Source organism: Phascolarctos cinereus, unplaced genomic scaffold (assembly GCF_003287225.1).
Source record: "Phascolarctos cinereus isolate Bilbo 61053 unplaced genomic scaffold, phaCin_HiC Scaffold_726;HRSCAF=1367, whole genome shotgun sequence".
Lineage (NCBI taxonomy): Eukaryota > Metazoa > Chordata > Mammalia > Diprotodontia > Phascolarctidae > Phascolarctos > Phascolarctos cinereus.
Window position 1 is genome coordinate 361,556,507 of NW_027556098.1, and position 17,927 is coordinate 361,574,433.

The window sequence follows — 17,927 nt, forward strand, 5'->3', positions numbered from 1 at the left end:
ATTGGCTGGAATCTTGTAGAAGGTGGAGCTCCTGCCCTTGGGCTAGAAAGGAAGCATGGTAGATTTCATTACTTTGGGCCCTAATTTTTTTTTTCCTTAAAGCTGAACAATGCCTGGGAGAACTTAAACAAAACCTGGAGAGAGAGGCTAGAAAAACTGGAGGAAGCCATGCAGGCTGCCGTGCAGTATCAGGACACCCTCCAGGTGAGAGGCTAATGGAAGACTGAACTAAGAGATAGGGACACATGGAAAACGAATCACCTTTATCAGATGGCCAAGTGCCCAGTCACTCTCAGGACTGATGATTTCCATTGGTGTAGCTTTGGTCTGCTCATTAGCAACTAGGGGAATCATGAGATTTATGTGGTGTGGTACAAGTTTCCTGATATCTCTGTTAATCTTTGCATTTAGACTTGTAGGCCTTTAGGGTGGGGAAGAACTTTCGAGGTCATCTGCTCCAGCCCCTCATTGGACAGATTAAAGGGACTGGACCAGAGAGATTAAGTAATTTCTCCAAGATAGCAGATGAGAGGTAAGAGGGCAGCTCTGACTCTGATGTGTATGTTCTTTTCAGTGGCATGTTTTGGCTATTAAACTAAATTTGTCCAGGAACTCCATCAGTGGGTCAGGGAAATCAAAAGAAAGTGGGCTGTCTTGAATTGCAGCACTACAGATAGGATTGAAAGAGCTCTGTTTTATCCTGAGTTTTTATAGGTCTGGCCTCCACCTATCAGCCTCCTACTAGTAATAGTCTCTCAAGTGATAAGTATTCAGTATTAACCTTTCCGTCACAATGGCACATTTTTATCTAAAATTAACCAGGCCAGGATATATAGTTCTTTAAATTTTATACCTTCATGAACTCACTTTCTAAATCCTCTATTGCTGGAATAAAGGCTACTGTTTTCTAATCTAAGAATGAACATCACAAGAGGATTGGATTTGCCTCTGTTTACCTGCATGGGGGCCACCCACTTTTCCTTCAGTTTCCATAGTCTGATTTTTCTAATTGTGTTTAATTTTAGACCATGTTTGACTGGCTAGATAACACTGTGATTAAACTCTGCAACATGCCTCCTGTCGGCACTGACCTCAACACTGTGAAAGATCAGCTGAATGAGATGAAGGTTTGTTGCTTGAGCATAGCTGGGAGGGCTAATTGTGTGCATGGGGGCAGGAGCAATCTTTGAAAGCCTTCGTCATCTTGCATGCTAACGTTAAGGGTTTTGCGTTTGTTAGGAGTTTAAAATGGAAGTTTACCAACAGCAGATTGAGATGGAGAAGTTAAATCACCAGGGTGAGCTGATGTTGAGAAAAGCTACTGATGAAACTGACAGAGACATTATCCGAGAACCACTGACAGAACTGAAGCACCTCTGGGAGAACCTGGGTGAGAAAATCGCCCACAGGCAGGTATGTTGGACGTAACCAGAAGCACACACACACCCAACTCCTTGGGGTTTTCACTTTCCTAATTCACCTTTCTTTTCTCAACCAGCACAAGCTTGAAGGGGCTCTGCTAGCCCTTGGTCAGTTCCAGCACGCATTGGAGGAGCTGATGAGCTGGCTGACTCACACCGAAGAGCTATTAGATGCACAGAGGCCAATCAATGGAGACCCCAAGGTCATTGAGGTTGAGCTTGCAAAACACCATGTAAGTCATTGATTTTCTCTCCCCCTAAACCTTTTGGTTTGAAACCAAAAACTAACTCACTCTCTCTCTCTCTCTCTCTCTCTCTCTCTCTCTCTCTCTCTCTTTCTCTCTTTCTGTGTCACTCTCTCTCCTCTCTCTCTGTCTCTGTCTCTGTCTCTCTCTGTCCCTCTCTCTCAATACACCTGAACTGATTAAACCTGCCAGAGAAATTAACACGTTCCATATTCTCTAGGTTCTAAAAAACGATGTGTTGGCGCACCGAGCCACAGTCGAAACAGTCAACAAAGCTGGCAGTGAACTTCTTGAGTCCAGTGCTGGTGATGATGATGCGAGCAGCTTACGAAACCGACTGGAAACAATGAACCAGTGCTGGGAGTCGGTGCTGCAGAAGACAGAGGAACGAGAACAGCAGCTGCAGTCTACCCTCCAGCAGGTAGGCTGCATTGGGGGAGTGGGGGGGGGGGTGCATGTACACGCCCACACATCTATAGACTTACAAAATCACTAAAGCTTAGCATTGGAGAGGCCATTGGAGGTCATGGAGTCCAGCCTTTGTTTCAAGACCTCCGGGCAGGAGCTTCCCACCACCTCCTGAGACAGTACATTCTATTTGGCTAGCACTGTTAGTAATCTTTTCCCTTATATCAAGTTTAAATTTGCCACTTTAAAACCTCCACTTGTTGCTCCTTATTTCTGCCTTCCAGGCTTAAGCAGAACAAGCCTCCCCTTTTTTCTCTGCAACAACCCTTCAAATACTTGAAGATAGTCATGATTTGCCTTTTAAGAATAAGCACCCTTAGGGGCAGCTAGGTGGCGCAGTGGATAAAGCACCAGCCCTGGATTCAGGAGGACCTGAATTCACATCTGGCCTCAGACACATAACACTTACTAGCTGTGTGACCCTGGGCAAGTCACTTAACGCTGTTGCCTAGACCAAAAAAAACCCCCCCAAAAAACAAGAATAACCACCCGTAATTTCTCTGTCTGATTCTTGTGTGGCATAATCGCAGGGCCCTTTCTCATCCTGGTCTCTTCCTTGGGATATTCTTCAGCTCATCAGTCTTTCCCAAAAAATGCAGCACCCAGAACAGAACATAGTGCTCCACTGAAGGTGGTTTGACCTGGGCAGAAAGTGAGAGTGGCAGGTAGCTGTGTCTTACCTCCCTCACCTGGACACTGTGCTTCTTTTAGTACAGCTTCCTATCACACGAATTACCTGTCCTGAGGCCTTTCTCATGTGGCAGCAGTTGCTGCTGCTGCTGCTGCGGCCTGACATGCCCTACTGCACCTTACACTCCTCACATAGGCTCTTTGAACCCCCCTAGTGTGAGATTTTATATAGATCCCTATTAAATCACATCATCTGATTAAAGGTGATGGCATTTCTGAATCAGAATAGCAGTGTAATTCGTAACCGAGGCCTGACAGATTAAGGCACAGTTCCAAATAGTAGAAACATCTATGCAGTTAGGGTGTACCATATCGTCATGTTTTTATTCATTGATTTTGCATTAAAAATTACCCAAACCAAACATTGATATGGGTTTACTCCATAAGTAATTAAGCGAAACAGTTTTTTTAAGTAATATTTATATATAATCATGCATACACTCATATCCCTGTGTTATTTTGGTTGAAATGAATCTGCAATGTAATTGCTATAAGGAACTCTCAGTGAAGAAAATCCCCTTTGCCAATACAGATGGGTGCCTGCTCTGCAGTATGTAGGCTTAGAGAGTTGCCTTATAGGTACTGAAAGTGTTAGTGACTGTGCTAAGGGCTCCCCAGGGAGGAGGTGTGTGGCAAGACTGGAACTCAGGGCTTCTGACTTTGAGACCATGTCTCTGTCCACTGCACCAAATGATCAGGTAAACTAAGGCCACAGATATTCACTTCCACAAGGTAGCACCAGGATTCTTTGTATTTTCTGTGACATCTTAGACATGGCACGTACAGCCTCAAAGAAGATACCTTGCAGATCATCTAATAGAGTCCTTTCATTTTACAGAGAGGGGGAAAAGTGAAGCATATTTACTCTGGGTCCCATGACATAGATATTAATGAGCAGGGCCAGGATTTGAACTGTTATCCTTTAACTGGAAATCTAGTGCATCAGACTATCTCTTCTTCTTCCCATGAAAGGAGCAATATTTGATTTACTGGAGCTACTCTTATAGACCAACTCTGTGGTATCAAACTTTGCTTGATGGAATTGTTTGGGTAATTAACACCCTTGAAATATCTGAGTCTGAAAAAATAATGAACTGTGTTGTTATGAGGCCCCTGTACTTGCTGTTTTGTATAGTAAGGGTGGAAATGTTTTTTAGTCAATCCATGGTCCAAGCTGGATCCTAGCTCAGTCATGGGATGACTCACTGTAATTGTCAGAATCACTTTTCCCTAGAGTTGGATTCTGTATACAGTAATTTAGAAAATTAAAGTTCAGACTGAAGGTTAATAATTGCTAATGTCCTCAGTTCACAATCTGTCTTTTTTCAAATAGGCCCAGGGTTTCCACAGTGAAATTGAAGATTTTCTCTTGGGACTGACTAGGATGGAAAACCAGCTTTCTTCCTCTAAGCCCACAGGAGGACTTCCTGAGACAGCACGAGAACAGCTCAGTGCCCACATGGTAAGAGCCCATGAATTGGAGCACAGTACTCCTTTCTAAATCCAGAAGCCTGTGTGTCTTTAGACCTACTCCTTGGTGTGTATTTTTGCTGAGGGTAATTTAATACAAAATTGCAGATGAGCACTTATCCAGAGCTTTTATCAGTTTCTTTTGTGTCCCGGTATTTCTTGGAGAAGTTTGACAGGTAAAAAATATCAGTGATCTGCTCATATTCTTATACTTATCAGTAGGGCTTAGACAACTTTATTTATTGGTAATGAAACAATGAGAGAGTACAGAGATATTTACTCTCTGCCTCTAACAGTAAGATGGAGATGTGCTCAGTAAGGGGACTACTTAGTACAGATTTTGGAAATCCTAATATGGCAGTTTTTTCAGGAAAAGGGTCTCAGATAAATCAATGTAAGATTGAAGGGATAAATCCTATATTGATAGTGACATAAACTATCTCTAGGGTCTTCCCCCCACTCCCCATGTCTGGTTCTAAAATACATTTTTTTTCCTTTATGTCTGCTGAATTCAGAGGAGCAAGAGTATTTCCAGATAGGCCTTCCATAGCCCTGCAGTTTAACTGCTGAATTCCTGATGCAAGAGACAGGCCTAGAATTACTCTTTCATACCTTCCCAGGCTCTTTCTGGGGTTTATTATGACATGTGTGAGCATGTACCTGTGCATGATTGAGTGTGTGTGAATATGCGCGAGTTTCATTGAACTGAAATCCCATTGAAATGTGCCTTATGGATATTTTTGCTACCTCTTTAAATTGCATGTAGGAGCTCTATGACCAGCTAAAAGCCCAGGAGGAGACATATAACCAGCTGCTGGACAAGGGGAGGCTGATCCTCCTAAGCCGGGATGACTCTGGATCTGGCTCAAAAACAGAGCAGAGCGTAACACTCTTAGAGCAAAAATGGCACGTGGTCAGCAGCAAGATGGAAGAAAGAAAGGTACTCTTGTAGTGAGCGCCATCACCAAGGGACAGACATGGCTCAGCCTCAGCTGGGAGGCAGCCTTTTCTCTTACTGCATTTGTTTGCAGTCTAAATGTACCTCCATCGGCTACATTGGTGATTGAAGTGGTGATTCCCTGAGATGTCTGGGCTCTCTCACTTCTCAGATTCTGTCTACGGGCTCATCTCCTGTCCTCCATGTGCCCCCTTCATTTTGTCTTTGTATCTGCAGTGCCTGGCATGAGACGTACAGGGGCGCTTCAGTAAGGGCTTTATGGCCAGAGAGGTGGTTAGAGTCACTCTCGGCGTACAGTGTTCCATTCGTTTCCTGGAATCACTAAGGTGGTGATACACTTTGTAACTGTTTTTAGTAGCCAATTTTAACTCTCAACTTGAAGGGAAGACCAGTGGGTTTTAAAAAACATGATCATTGGGCAGCTAGGTGGCACAGTGGATAGAGTCCCTGGAGTCAGGAGGACCTTAGTTCAAATCCAACCTCAGACACATAACACTTACTAGCTGTGTGACCCTGGCCAAGTCACTTTACCCCCATTGCCTAGCCAAAAAACAACAACAACAACAAAAAAACATGTTATTGAAATTCCATGCAGTCAGTTTTATTTATAACCTATGGGCAATTTCCAGAGACATTTTCAAAAATCAGGAGACGTGTTCTTAGTTGTATAACTGAGAAAAGCTAAGGGATTTCTTTTCAGAAGAGGAAAAGGAAGGAGAAATGATTAGGAGCCAACCAATTTTTAATAATCAGATCAGATCCTTTTTTCAGAATAAGTATCAAAAGCAGTTGTACTTTTTACCTACCTGTTACTATAATTTTGCCTGAATATGAGGTGTGGCAGGTGAGCAGAAAGTAGAAAAGGTAGCTGCAGACTATGAGGGTTGAGGCCCACAAATGGGTATTTAAGGCATATTTAAGGATCTGTCCTTGGCATACATTATGGAAATTGGAGTGTATCTTGTCCCAATTAGGTCGTTTTCCTTTGCATTTGTATTTCAAGTCTTTACAACCCAAATAATAGGACCTTGAATTTCAAGGCACAGAAGTACTCATTTCTGTTGTTGCCAGATTTTTACCTAGAACTACTAATAACTTCTTGGCTGCTTTTATTACATTGACTGCTTAAGAGTACACTGACCTTTTTCTGTAGCACACTTTCCCAAAATAAGGATTCACACAAATTCGAATAGATCAGTGAACATAGCCTCCTAAATTTGACAATGTGAAGAATAAGCTGAAGGAAATTGAAGTTTTACCCAAGCCAGTTCACAGATCCTGCAGCTGTTACTTTCAGAGCATCCATTCCTTTCCATTTATTCTTTCCTTCCCTAGATGCTGATTGAATGCATACATCTTATGCCTTTGTTCCATTTTCAGCCCCTAGCATTGAAATCCACCCTTCTTGACAAACAAGTCATGTTCTGTGGTTGTCTTAATGAGGTTCCCCTTTTAGAGGTCATTTCATCTGGTATACAGTGAAGTTTTTATTTGTGAATCCATAGTCCCTAAATTTGGTCCTTTTTCTTTGTGTCATTAAAATTCAGTCAAAGCTGGAAGAAGTGCTCAACCTGGCAACAGATTTCCAGAATTCCCTGCAGGAGTTTATCAACTGGCTAACGCTAGCAGAGCAGAGTTTGAACATCGCGCCTCCACCCAGCCTTATCCTAAATACCATCCTCTCACAAATTGATGAGCATAAGGTACCAGTTATCCTCCTTTGTAAAGATGTGGATGAAAAAGGCTTGTGATCATAGTTCTGTATGTGTCAGTGGTTAGTCTGTCTTTCTTTAGAGTAACAGTAACAGCTCACAATTATTTGGTACTTTACAGTCTACAAAACCCCAGTGAGGTAGACAGTATAGGCCTAGGCCTTGATAGCAAGTCAGAAACTCACCTAAGGTTACGTGGCAAGAACGTGATGGGGGTGAAACTTGGTCTGTCTTCAGAGTCCCAGGTCTAGTACTCTTTGTCTTTAGAGAATGCAAGAGCAACGTTCTTTTTTTAGGTTTTTGCCAATGAAGTGAATGCTCACCGGGACCACATAATTGAACTGGATCAGACTGGAAATCAGTTGAAGTTTCTCAGTCAAAAGCAGGATGTCGTCCTAATCAAGAACTTATTGGTTAGTGTTCAGTCTCGGTGGGAAAAGGTGGTCCAGCGGTCTGTTGAGAGGGGTCGATCTTTGGATGATGCCAGAAAACGAGCTAAACAGGTAAGAAACTTTCATTGAGGGATGTTATAAACCATTCTGTTAGGATCAGACCTCATACTCTAGCATCCCAATGTTTTTATCATAATTCCAGTTCCATGAAGCTTGGAAAAAACTGATTGATTGGCTAGAAGATGCAGAGGATCACTTGGACTCAGAGCTGGAGATATCCAATGATCCAGACAAAATTAAGCTTCAGCTGTCCAGGCACAAGGTAAGGCAGTTAATTGATCACAGGTTGATCCCTACTATAAAAACCTACAGAGATCCTGCCTTGGCAAGAAATAGTCTAACTCTCTTTGAAGGGAAACAAACAGCTGGTGAGTGAAGACGTCAATAAAGGGAGCCAGACTCCAGCTTCATTCAGCAGCCAGTCCAAGTCCCTCAGCCATCCCTCATCTTGGTAGAGATGGAGGACGCTAAGAGTGCATCTTTGTGTGTGTACTATCAGACAATGTTGTTTTGTTTGTTGATTTTTCCTGACTTTTTTCTCTTACGAGGAAAGGTTTGGTGTTGGTGGAAAATAGATTGGGCGGCGGGGGCACAGCTAGGTGGCGCAGTGGATAGAGCCCTGGGCCTGGATTCAGGAGGACCTGAGTTCAAATCAGGCCTCAGACACATAACACTTACTAGCTGTGTGACCCTGGGCAAGTCACTTAACCCCATTGCCTAGCCAAAAAAAAATTACATTGGAGAAATAGTTATAATATAATAGAACTTTAAAATATGTAAATAAAAATAAGAAAAGAAATTCAATTTACTTTGCAAAATCTAGAGAGATATGGGATGCTGGAAATTAACCCTCTTTTGGTCTAAACCCCACCACCCAGAGGTGTGTCATCATGTTCCTTCCCACTCTCTCACAAAATCACTGTCTAGCCTCAGACTGTTTCATATGAAAAAGATCTTAAGAATTTAATGGGCTGCAAGCCAACAACATGGTATAGTAGCCATAAAAAGGTTATGAGATTTTTAAACTGCCATTATGAGAAGTATAGTGTCCCTATTGAGTGAGAGTAGTTCCACTGTGCATGCCATCCCAGTCACACCTCATCAGAAGAACTGCTTGCAGTTCTGGGGCCACTTTTTTTGCTTTATGGTGAGGTAATCAGGGTTAAGTGACTTGCCCAGGGTCACACAACTAGTAAGTGTCAAGTGTTTGAGTCCAGATTTGAACTCAGGTCCTCCTGACTCCAAAGCCAGAGCTCTGTCCCCCACAACACCTAGCTGTCTCCTGGGGCCACATTTTAAGGAGAATAGTAATAAACTGAGGTGCCTCCAGTGGAGGCCAACCAGGCAAGTTGAAGGGTTTGAGACCCTAACATATTATGCAGGTCCAGGGAAAAGAAAACCACAAGAGGCAAGAAGCTTTGGTTAGATTTAATTCACTTGGCTCAAGAAGGAAGAGAAAGGTTACAGAGGAACAGATTTGTAAGTTTGATAAACATCTAACAATGAAAGCTATCCATCTGTGGCATGGACTGTCTCAGGAGAGAAGGTTCTCTCTCATTCAAGGTCTTCATGTGGAACCCTGATGATGCCTTAGTGAGAAAGCTAGAAGGGGGTTTTGTGTCCATGGTAGGTTAGACTACCTACTTCTCAGGCTCTTTCTATCTTGGGATCCTACAGTTCCCTGAAATCCCTTAAACATCTTACATTGCCCTAAGTGTCAATTCAATATGACTTCAGCAAGAACAGCTTCTACCAGACGTCAGTCTGCTGCTAGGTGTTGTGTCTTGGATGAGAGGGTTCCTTGGTGGTAGATCAGTGGGATACTCTCCAGTTTCAGCCAGGTAGGTGACAGTCTCTCATGTTGTCTGTGAGTCATGTGGAGCTCTGTGTTTTAATTTACTTAAGCACATTTTGAACTGATGGAGTGATTGGAATCCAAGTGAGGATTACTGGGTCCATTAGTTTGGAAGGTGGTCTTTAGTGAAAGACGCCAGGGATCTGTCCTTGGCCATGTTCTGTCCAACATGCTTTTATGATGACTCAGAGGGAAACAGATGGCATGTACCTATTGGGTTTGTAGATGACCTAAAGCTAGCACAGTGGAGTCAGGTGGAGTCCTGTAGGGACCATTGCAAGTCAGAAAACCCATGGTGGGGAAGCCTGGCAAAAGACAATATTTCGTGTAACGTACCCGCCAAGCTTAGTGAACTGCAGTGCAGCTCCAGCAGGAGCTAGCACTGTGGCGTGGCAGCCAAAGTAAAGACCTCGTGTGGCATGAGGCCCTAGGAATGGAAATCTCATCTCATTTACAGAACAGGAATCCTCCTGCCCAGGTCAGACCACATTTGGAGTGTCGGATTTCGTTCTGGGCATCAAGGTTTAGAAGAGACATTGGCCAGCTGAAATATGTGTGGAGAAAAGTCCTCAGGGTGGCAGGGGGGCTGGAAACCAGGCCATTCCTGGATTGATTGAAAGAACTGGTGAAAGGCAGGGGGCATATTTACAGGCAGTCATATAGCATGATGAGAGCTGGCAGCAAAAGGAGTGGCAAAGAAAAGGCAGTCACAGGAGCAAACTTTGCTTTACAACTTCTTAACACTAAGAGTGACCTGGAGGGATTATGGTAGTAATGATTATTAGCATTTATAGAACACTAGGTTTGCAAGGCATTTTACAGATGTTTCATTTGATCCTCACAACAACCCTGGAAGGTAGGTGCCAATATTATCCCCATTTTAAAGATGAGGAAACTGAGGCAGTGAAGGCTAAGAAACATGCGTAAGGCCACTTAGCTAGTAAATATCTGAGGCTGGATTTGAACTCATGTCATTCTGACTCCAGGCCCTGGCACTCAATTCATTACTCCCCCAAAGTAGAATGGGCTGACTCATAAGGTAGCAAACAGCCTATCAATAAAGGTTTTTAAGTAGAGTCTGTACGACTCTTTGTCAGGAATGTGTTTAGCTATGTTAGAGCAAATGGCTTCTGAGGCCTCTTTTAATTCAAAGATTTCTTGAGGTTCTGCCTTTCCATGCTGTCTTCACTGACCTTGCTGTTGTGACTTTTCTGTTCTGTACTTTGGACTGCTGTGAGCAGCTTTGAAAAGCTCTGTCACTACAATGGCAGCAGAAGGCACTGTTGTCTATATACTTCATCCATTTATGTGGCCAGAAAACTGTCCATGCCTCTTTTTCTAAGCCAGAAATGTATCTGATCTAAAATAGGCTCTTCCTTTTCTGTTTGGAACCACAGGAATTTCAGAAGACACTTGGTGGCAAACAGCCTGTGTATGATACTACCATTCGTACTGGCCGAGCCCTGAAAGAAAAAACCTCGTTTCCTGATGATGCTCAGAAACTTGACAACTGCCTAGGGGAAGTTAGAGACAAATGGGACACTGTGTGTGGCAAGTCTGTGGAAAGGTGAGCTGAGTGAAGACGTGGGCCTTCTGGGTCTATGTGTAACGTTGAATTTCAAAAAAAGCAGCCCTAACCTCACTTTAGGGCCCATCTCTTTACTCTCTGTAGCATCCAACCCATTGCTGGTCTTCATTAAGTCTAGATAAGCCTGGTGTCTTAGGCTTGTAATTCTGTCATGAATTTGTGATAACCCCAGAAGAAATCCAGCTATCTCAAAGGGTGTTATAAAATAGTCACAACAAAATTAGATCTGATTCTCTCTAATTTGAAGCTATACTTTCTTCCCCACAGCACTTTAAAGGAAGTTGGGAGTACATTTAGCTGCTGGCATTATTACAGGGCTGTGTGACAAGGAGTGGAAAGAGAGCTGGCCTGAGAGCCAAGACGATCTGGGTACAAGTCCCCCATCTGACACTGACTGGTTGTGTGACCCTGGGCCAGAGATGTCAGACACACAGCATAACCCTCGTAAGGGAAGCCCTAACTATTAAAAATTTAATTGTGAAATATTTAACAAAATAAATAAAAATAGAACCTAGATCCTAGATAATGATTTTCCAAGTCAACATGTGGCATACAGGAATCTTTATGTATGGTTTAGTGGCCCCTATTTCTATTTGAATCTGCTACCAGTGCTCTAAACAGCACTCTTTTAAACCTATAGGTTGTAGAAAAGATGCCAGTCTACATGGCTAGAGAGAGATTCGTCTTCTGGGAATTCCCTGAATCAATGAAATAATAGTTCTACTCTCCATTCCTGCCCCATTATTATAGAAAATAAGAGTTGTAAAAAGTAACTAATTCAGATTTAATGCTTTTATGAGTATGTCTGGCTAGAGCTGCAATTAAGCTATCTTAGATCATACTTCCAGGAAATGTGAAATTGTTGATGTGTTTTTCCTCTACCAGTGTAGAATGCAACCTCTCAAAAAAGCAGATGGCTTTTTGAGCTGTTATAGCAAACAAAATTCATCTTGTGGCCGCCTTTTTTCTCAGCTGACCTAGGCCAGTCCTCAAATGTTAACTCTCCAGTTCATTGCCAGATCCATGCTCAAAGCCTTGACAGCTTGACAGGACCTGTTGGGGCCTGCACTTCTGGCATAGTCTTTGAGAAGCCAGGTCCACCCCCGTGCTACCATGAGGGCATAGGAAGAGTATGTTAGTGGAGATTCCAGTCCATTTTATTAAAAATAGCCGTACATCTCTCGTTTATACATTACAGTGTTTCTCAGCTTTCCAGATAAGTGGTTGTCTAGAGCTGTTTCCCAAGAGCTATTCCTTTTCAAGACTTAATAACTCTGACATATACATGATCTGCCACTGTTCCAAAGTATTCATGATGTCAGATGCTGTCTGTTTCCAGACAGGGAACTGATGATCTCAGATTGTGGATTAAAGCTTTTTTTTTTCTTTTATTTTTCTTGCTTTTTTATTTTTAGCATGGCTGATGCAGAAATAAGTTTTGCATGACTTCAGATGTGTCATACTTCTTGCCTTCCCAGCAAGTGGAGGGAGAAAATTTAGAACTGAAAATAAAAATAAAAATTTTTTTTAAGTGTTATACCTTTTCAGAATTAATTATAAAAATAACTTTTGCCATTCTGAAGCTCTGATGTATACTTTGTAGGCAACATAAGCTAGAAGAGGCCCTCCTTTTCTCTGGCCAGTTCATGGACGCACTGCAGGCTTTGGTTGACTGGTTGTACAAGGTGGAGCCACAGCTGGCTGAAGACCAGCCTGTCCATGGGGATCTCGACCTGGTCATGAACCTCATGGATGCTCATAAGGTAGGAAGAAGTAGTCCATGCTGCTTGAAAGGTTGCACCATAATCTTCACTCTGGTTTTTCCCTGCCTCTGTCTTACCCATTTTCCTTATCTGCAGCAAGGAGGGCTTAGCTCTGTTCAGGTAGATAGGATGCTCTGATTCTCATCTGTGGGCTCTTGTCACCCACAGGACTAGGCCTGGGCCCTTTTCCCTAAACCTTAGGTGGTGGTGGTGCCACACCCATCCTCAATTTCAGTGAGGCAGGTTTCCCTAAGTGCTGTGATTATGCTGAAGAGATAAAGACTCTGTTTCTCATTTCTTTGTTGGTGTTTTTATGTACTGACTTGAATCACTGCTGCCATTCTGGATTTTGTCGCAGATTTGTCTAAACTGGTTCTTTGCTTGTACTGTTCAGGATTTATGGCTGTGTAAACTTCACTTGGAGAATCCACTTTATGCCCTATCTCTGTAGTCCTTTGGCTGACTTCATCGGCTGAGTCACGGAATGAGCCCCAATATTGGCTCTGTGGACTCAGAGGACTGAGGCACTTAAAGGAATCCCATCTCCAGCAACTCCCAGGAGAGGAATTTTTTCTCAATAAAGGAAATGTATTCATTGATATTCCATATTCTTTCAGAGGCCATTCCCAGTGACTAGAATACAGTCCCTCCTCACTTCCATCTCCTAGGGTCTAAGCTTCTTTCAGAGCGCTGCCCGGCTGCCCCCTCCCACATGAGGCCTTCCTTGATTGATCTTCCCAGTTGTTAGTATTCTCTCCCTCATGAAGTTACTTTGTATATATTTAGTATTTACTGCATGCATATTCTTTCCTCTCTAGGAGTTCCTGCATTCAAAATGTAAGCTCACGAAGGGTAGGAATTGGGATCTTTTTGTCTTTGTCTCCCCAGCCTTTAGTTGAACTAAATTAGCCTATCAGAAGCTGCGTGTTGACCTTAGATTCTGAACACCAGAATCCTCAGGGACCCCGAGTCAGTGATCCTTATGACCTATGTGTGCTTCCAGGCTCCCAGTGATGAGAAGGGGCCTTTTTCCTTTTGCAGGTTTTCCAGAAAGAGCTGGGAAAGCGCACCGGGACTGTACAGGTTCTGAAACGATCTGGGCGCGAGCTGATCGAGAACAGCCGAGATGACACCACGTGGGTGCGAGTACAACTTCAGGAGCTGAGCAGCCGCTGGGACACCGTGTGCAAGCTCTCGGTGTCCAAGCAGACCAGGCTGGAGCACGCCCTGAAGCAGGTGTGAGGAAAGCGCCCGCATCTCTGGGTGTGGGCGTGGACATGGCAGGCTCACCCCTTGCTTCAGAGCAGGACAAAAGTCAGGAATTCCTATTTTGAATGTTCTCGTCAGGCACTCCCTCTTGTCTGAATTAAAGAAACAGATCAATGCTGCAGGCCTGGAGTACGGCCATTAGTATTAGAAGGTCCCCAGAGGGAGAGGCGACTAATCATAGGAGCATCAACAAAGGTGAAATGACTTGCCCAGTCACACAGATAGTGTGCTTACAGAGTCAGCATTTGAACCCAGGACCTCTCGTTCCAACTCTTGACACTCTTTCCACTGGACTGTGCTGCCCCTCAGTACATCCACTTGCCCAGGATAATTTAAATAAATAGTAGAAGGCCTGGATTCCTTTTCCTGCTGTAGACTCTGAGTAGACTCACAGACTCTTGAGTTGCTATGAGTCTCATTCATTCATCCACCCTCGATCTCCCTAGGCAGAAGAATTTCGAAATGCAGTCCACATGCTGTTGGAGTGGCTTTCTGAAGCTGAGCAGACCCTCCGTTTTCGGGGAGCGCTTCCTGATGACACGGAAGCCTTACAGGCCCTCATTGATGTACACAAGGTAAGGCACTCTGGGGAAGGATTTTTGATGCTGGTAGGAGCTGACCCCCTGCACCCAAAGACCTGAAGGCTCTTTACTCAGAAGCGTCATATGAAATGGAAGAGTCCCACTTTGGCTTATCCCAAACTTGTCTAGTAAGAATGAGAATTGGGGGGCAGTTAGGTGGTGCAGTAGATAGAGCACTGGCCCTGAAGTCAGGAGGACCAGAGTTCAAGTCTGGCCTCAGACCAAACACTTGACACTTACTAGCTGTGTGACCCTGGGCAAGTCACTTAACCCCAGTTGCCTAAAAATTAAAAAAAAAAAGAGTTGACTCTTCTGTGGGAAATGGCTGGCCTTTGTATCACCTTAAAGATTCAGCCTTCCTAAACTCTTTCTAAACAAACAGTTTCTTTTTCTTTTTTATAACTCTTTGTTGCCCTTTGCAAAGAGTGAGGCTAATTGTTTCCTCTAATGCAGGCTTCTAGCCTTTTTAAGGTATTTGCCCCTTCTGGTACCACAGGACCTGCTAAGTAGGCTGAAGGGCATAGTGTGATGCCAAGTATTTTAAGCTGGTGTATCCTAAGGAGGAGGTCAACCGTTTTTCTCACTTTAATTTTTCCTATTATTTTATGTTGTCCATTTGTGTATTTTAAGCATTCCTGGACCCTGTGGTTTTGGGGGTTTTTCTTGGAGGTTGCCACATTTTGTAGTTCACTGTTGTATTATTTGTGCCTGAAACTACTCTTTACCAAAGGTTAGAAGTTTTAGAAATCTAAAAATAAATGTTTTAAAAGGTGGAAAAAGGGGTAATTAAATTGGCACAACTAAGATGGGCCTCTAGTGCCCCCTGTGGTGGCTCCCAGACCTCATTCCCCAACTCTGAAACAAGCCCCTCTTCTGTGTAAGTAACCAGTGGTCCCCTCCATCTCTGCACTTTGTGGATCTGGACAAACAAGGAGGCAACTACAGAGAAGACAAGGTTTCTGAATAGCTATGGAAGTGGAAGAAAACTGACTACAAGTTTTTCATTGTCTTTTTTTCCCTCTGAATATGACCACCATGGCTGGTAGCTGTCACCAAGAGAATGCGTATTATTCCTTAATTTGTGTTTTGAAATATTTGTTTAGGAATTCATGAAGAAGGTGGAGGAAAAGAGAGTGGATGTGAATGCAGCTGTGGCGATGGGAGAAGTCATCCTGGCAGTGTGCCACCCAGACTGTGTCACTACCGTCAAGCACTGGATCACCATTATCCGGGCGCGGTTCGAAGAGGTGAGCCCCTGTTGTCAGGAAGGAAGAACTGCTCCAAACAGAAGGGACTTCTGAGGAGGAGAGAAAGCCAGCGTCGTTTTGGCTCTGGATGAGATGCTCTTGCAGTCTCTTGCTTATTTTCATGGGTACTTCCACAGGAACTGAATGAATGCTGCTTCCATTGTTAGCCATCACCCCTGTTCTCATAGTAATATGTCCCAATCTGTGAAGGAAAAAAAGACAAGTGATTAGTGCTCTTGTATTAAGCAAGTCTTACTCATCTGTGTGAGGAGACTCACAAGTGATGTTGCCAGTGTATTTATATAGTTATTCTTTCGTAGTAGCAAACAGCATATCGTATGCATTTTTTTCGTCTTCCTGAGCAAAGACATCATGGAATAGAAGAAGAAGCCCTAAAGGAGAAGGCACCAGGCTGTGTTTCTGGCCCTGCTTCTGTCCATATTTCTGTGGCCTTGAGCAAGGCATTCAGCTTCTGGTCGCACTTGTTTTGTCTGTCAAGTGGGAGTGATAATTGCCTGTGAGACAGCAGAATTCGGGACATAGCACACAGGGGTGTATCTGGAACATAAAGGCTTATTCTGGCTCTTTCACACACATTTTCTCTGTCTTTCTCTCTTTCTTCACCTCTTTCTCTGCCTTTCTCACACACCCTCTCTCTGTCTCTCTTGTTCTTTCTCCAGGTTCTGACATGGGCAAAACAGCACCAGCAGCGTCTTGAAGCAGCCCTTTCAGAGCTCGTTGCGAATGCTGAACTCTTGGAAGAGCTTTTAGCTTGGATTCAGTGGGCTGAGACCACCCTTATCCAGCGAGATCAAGAACCACCGCCACAGAATATTGACCGAGTCAAATCCCTCATCTCTGAGCATCAGGTACCTGGGCCCTTGACCTGCTCTCCGTTCCTGAAGGGTTTTTCCTTGCTTGCTTGATCAAAGAATAATTAATTGATACTATTTGTAGCCAAGAACATCAGCAGCTCATGTCCTCTGCCCACATTAAACATGTCTTGGAAATACCACTGAGGGAGCCTAGTGAAGCCTCCTAGGATGTGTGCACACAAGGCCTGGCCAAATGATTGATGCTGTCTCACTTTCCTTGGGCCCTCACCACTGCTCAGCAGCTCTACTTGTCATTCCCTAATCCGTTGCCCATTAACAGCTGTTCCAAGCAACATTCATTCTCCTCAGTTCTCCCCATCCCACACACACACACACACACACACACACTTCCTTCACTCTCAGCAGAAGACCTTGCCCCTTGCTTTTTATAGAGATTGAGGCCATGTGATGTGAGCCCCCTCAGGCCCCTCCCCTGCTGCATATGGCCAAACTTCTCTTTTCATCAAAATTGTCTTCCTTCTCCCTCCTCTCCAAGTCACACTCCTGCTCTTGGGCCTAGATCCTGTCCCTTTCCACCTCTACCAGGAACTTTCTCCTACCCTCCTTCCTTCAGGACCTTTCCCTCCTCCTCTTAGGACCATAGATTTAGAGCAGAAAAGAACCTCAATGGAAGCTATGTGGTCTAACACACACCCTCCACCCCAGTTTTACAGAGACTTTGAGAAGTAAAGTGACTTGCCCAAGGTGACACAGAAAGTGAGTCACAAACCTGGGCTTTAAACCCAGATCTTTTTTTTTTTTTTAATTTAAATTTTTTTTTAAGGCAGTTGGGGTTAAGTAACTTGCCCAGGGTCACACAACTAGTAAGTGTCAAGTGTTTGGTCTGAGGCTGGATTTGAACTCAGATCTTCCTGACTTCAGAGCCAGTGCTCTATCCATTGCGCCACCTAGCTGCCCCAACCCAGATCTTTTGATTACAAGCTTGATATTCTTTCTACCATGCCTGTGTGTGTGTGTGTGTGTGTGTGTGTGTGTAAATCTTCTCATTTATTTACTCAACTTCAATTTCTCCCTCTCCATTCTTTGCCCTCTCTTCACAGACATACTCACATCTTCCCTGCCCTAAAAAAAAAAAAAAAGGTCCCTAAGTCACTTTCTTCATCCCTCTTTTCTCTCTGCAGGCTTTCCTTGGGTGTTGGTTTCCTAAAATTAACTCTCACCACCCTGCAGGTGACTTAGAAATTTCTCTCAATCCCTAATAGTCATCTGCACTCCGCGTTTATATCCCCAGGTGTCTGGGTGTCTTGCTGGCACCTCCCACAATTGGATCCAGAATCTGAAAATTGGAAGGGTCCTCAGAAGTCATGTAGCC

At 43.8% G+C, this 17,927-nt stretch overlaps 1 protein-coding gene across 1 annotated transcript in view; it reads left to right on the forward strand.

Moving 5' to 3' along the window:
* The window catches only part of MACF1 (microtubule actin crosslinking factor 1), a 370,629-nt gene that overhangs the window by 326,993 nt on the left and 25,709 nt on the right, over nucleotides 1-17,927 (forward strand). Inside the window, 16 exon segments of the mRNA XM_078145466.1 lie at nucleotides 103-204; nucleotides 1,026-1,127; nucleotides 1,240-1,413; nucleotides 1,499-1,654; nucleotides 1,887-2,087; nucleotides 4,158-4,286; nucleotides 5,061-5,234; nucleotides 6,800-6,955; nucleotides 7,261-7,467; nucleotides 7,559-7,678; nucleotides 10,669-10,838; nucleotides 12,463-12,622; nucleotides 13,664-13,858; nucleotides 14,338-14,466; nucleotides 15,576-15,719; nucleotides 16,400-16,588. Coding sequence (XP_078001592.1) covers nucleotides 103-204; nucleotides 1,026-1,127; nucleotides 1,240-1,413; nucleotides 1,499-1,654; nucleotides 1,887-2,087; nucleotides 4,158-4,286; nucleotides 5,061-5,234; nucleotides 6,800-6,955; nucleotides 7,261-7,467; nucleotides 7,559-7,678; nucleotides 10,669-10,838; nucleotides 12,463-12,622; nucleotides 13,664-13,858; nucleotides 14,338-14,466; nucleotides 15,576-15,719; nucleotides 16,400-16,588 — 2,508 coding nt within the window.